Source organism: Camelus ferus, chromosome X (genome assembly GCF_009834535.1).
Source record: "Camelus ferus isolate YT-003-E chromosome X, BCGSAC_Cfer_1.0, whole genome shotgun sequence".
In the NCBI taxonomy this organism is placed as follows: domain Eukaryota; kingdom Metazoa; phylum Chordata; class Mammalia; order Artiodactyla; family Camelidae; genus Camelus; species Camelus ferus.
In genome coordinates, this window is record NC_045732.1 from 51315481 (window position 1) to 51318040 (window position 2560).

The window sequence follows — 2560 nt, forward strand, 5'->3', positions numbered from 1 at the left end:
GGAGAACTTATGCAATTATAGTTATTCTTCCATTTGTGGGTCACCTCCCCAAGGGTATGGCTGTTGACTATACTGTGCCTCCACCCCTCCTACCCATCTTGTTGTGATTACTCTTCTACCTCTTTAATTGTAAAATAAAATTTTCTGCTAGTGTTCAGGTTGTTCTCATCAATAGTTGCTCTAGAAGTATCTGTAATTTTGATGTGCTGTGGGAGGAGATGAGATCAGGGTCTTCCTACTCTGCCATCTTGGCCACTCCCCCTTGTATATTTTTATGATAAAGCTTGGATAATATCATTCTCCTGTACATTTTTAAGTGTGTGGACAATTCATCTATGTTCAATTGTTTTCAATTCGCATTTTGTTTCTTGCAGGAAGTTAAATGTTAGGACCTATTACTGAGGAACAGATGGGCAATTCATCTTGTTTACTTATCACTTTCTGTAAGGAAAAACATATTCTCATATGCTCCATAAAACAGTGCATTTGCACAGAAAATATAGGCATTAATAATTTTTTTAAGAATAATTTGGAGGATGCAGGGAAAGGAGCCATGTTTCATTAAGGCAATCAACAACACCATTTTTTAAAGAAAATCTTTAGGTTGACATAGCTAAACAGATAGATCATATAGATTATTCCAGGTAATTATTTTTTACATTGTCTTGGAATCATCCAAAAATTCAAGAGAGATAGTTTGAAGATCCTCCTTCTTATGATGAATTTCCAAAGCACTGTCCTTGCATCTTACACACGACTGAAGAATCAAACTACTACGTTCCAAAAATCCATCACGAAATTCTGAGGTCATAAAATAATATACAACTGGATCAAGACAGCAATTTAGATTTGCAAGACACAGGGAAATGATGTGGAACCATAGAGTACTCTTAATAAATGAACAGTTTGAAAAGACTTGTTGCTTAACCATCATAAAGAATGGGAAGTTGAGGTGGTAAGGGGTGAAACATACAATAAATACCACTGCACACATTAGGACCATCCACAAAGCCTTTTTTCTCTCTTTGGTATTCTGAAGGGGAACTTGGAATTCCTGTAAAATTTTTCTTGTTCTCCATGTGCAATAAATAATAGTTACAACAGGTAATAAAAACCCTCCAAGTTCAGCTACAGTTATCATGCCAATAGAGGATGCCATGCTAATGTGTTGAAGCCCTAAATCAGCAAAGCAGGATTCAGTGTTGTTGGCTAAGCCAGCACTTCTCAGAATTGGAAGTGGCAAACAGGCGGCCCCAACGATGACCCAGATGGCAGCACTGATGCCCACATCGTATCTACGCTTCCAGTCTCTTGCCCTGAAGGGCTTGAGGAGAAAGAAGCACCTCTGAAGGCTGATGCATGTCAGGAAACAAATGCTGGCATACATGTTGAGATACTTCAGGTAGAAGCACAGCAGGCAAAGGGCCCTCTGGAAAGGCCAGTGGTGACTGATGTAATAGTAAATCCGGAGGGGTAAGGACAGCACATGAGCAAGGTCAGCCACAGAGAGGTTGATCATGAAAATGATGGCTTTCTTTTTCTTGCTGATGAAGCGGCACAGAACACACAAGGCTGCACTGTTGGCCAGAAGACCAGGGATGAATATGAGGATGTAAGTGGTTGCATAGAGGGAGTACTGAAATGGCATTTGAAGATCAGTGCACTTTGCTCTTGTACTGTTTGCACTGTTACTTCCCATCTTGAAGATTTGTGTTCCTTCCTTAAGGAAATCATTAGAGTGGTGATTTCTGCAAAAAATAAAGTAAAGATAGGGTCAAGGGCACATCAGTCCATGTTTGGGTATACAAATATATTTGTTTTCTACCAACGAGGTAGTCAAGTATGAACTTTCATAAATTCAAAAAAAACTTTTCTATATAAACTGAAAATATCTTGCCAATGTATAAGAGTATTGTGGAAGGTATTTTCCGGAATCAAAAAGATCACTATTTTGGCAATATCCTCAGTCGGGATTATCCCTTAGTAGTCAGAGGAAGTAATTAAACTTGCAGATATAACCTATAAGCAAGTCTTCACTGGCAAATAGGCCCCAAGCATATATTCCAACAGCCTTATAGGGATCCACATTTCAGTTTTACAATTGTTTCCATCTATATTTTAAAAGTTTGAGATCTAGTTGACTTCCCTATCATCAACCTTGAGAGAGATAAAATTCAATCTATTTTGAATGGCAAACTTATCAGGGATTAGATGACTGCTGAGATGAGTTTATGAAAGTTTAAGGATGAAACATTGGATAAAGGCCTGGGAAAGGGATAGCAGGTCAGCAGGACTTGGAAAGATAGGAGATTGGAAAAAAATGGTACAACTCAGATAACCTTTGCCTCACAATTTGGCTGATGGCACAGGTAGTTTAACTTATATACTGTGGCATTTTCCAGAAGGCTCAGTAACTTTAGAGGTCTGTGTTTATTAACAGAGTTATGATATGATTGAAAACTTCCCAAACTTAAAGAAGGAATTAGATATCCAAGTACAGGAAGCTCAGAGGGTCCCAAACAGGAAGAACCCAAATAGACCCACACCAAGACATATCATA

The 2560-nt window shown here is 38.5% G+C and overlaps 1 protein-coding gene across 1 annotated transcript; it reads right to left on the reverse strand.

Moving 5' to 3' along the window:
* Positions 1-655: 655 nt before the first annotated feature.
* P2RY10 (P2Y receptor family member 10) lies at positions 656-1738 on the reverse strand. The gene has a single exon (XM_006193916.2). The coding sequence runs from the start codon at positions 1697-1699 to the stop codon at positions 656-658; it is 1044 nt and encodes a 347-aa protein (XP_006193978.1). The 5' UTR covers positions 1700-1738.
* Positions 1739-2560: the final 822 nt, after the last annotated feature.

What these genes read in the sequence shown, in the direction of transcription:
- P2RY10 (XM_006193916.2), bottom strand. Translation starts at nt 1,699, where the DNA reads ATGGGAAGTAACAGTGCAAACAGTACAAGAGCAAAGTGCACTGATCTT.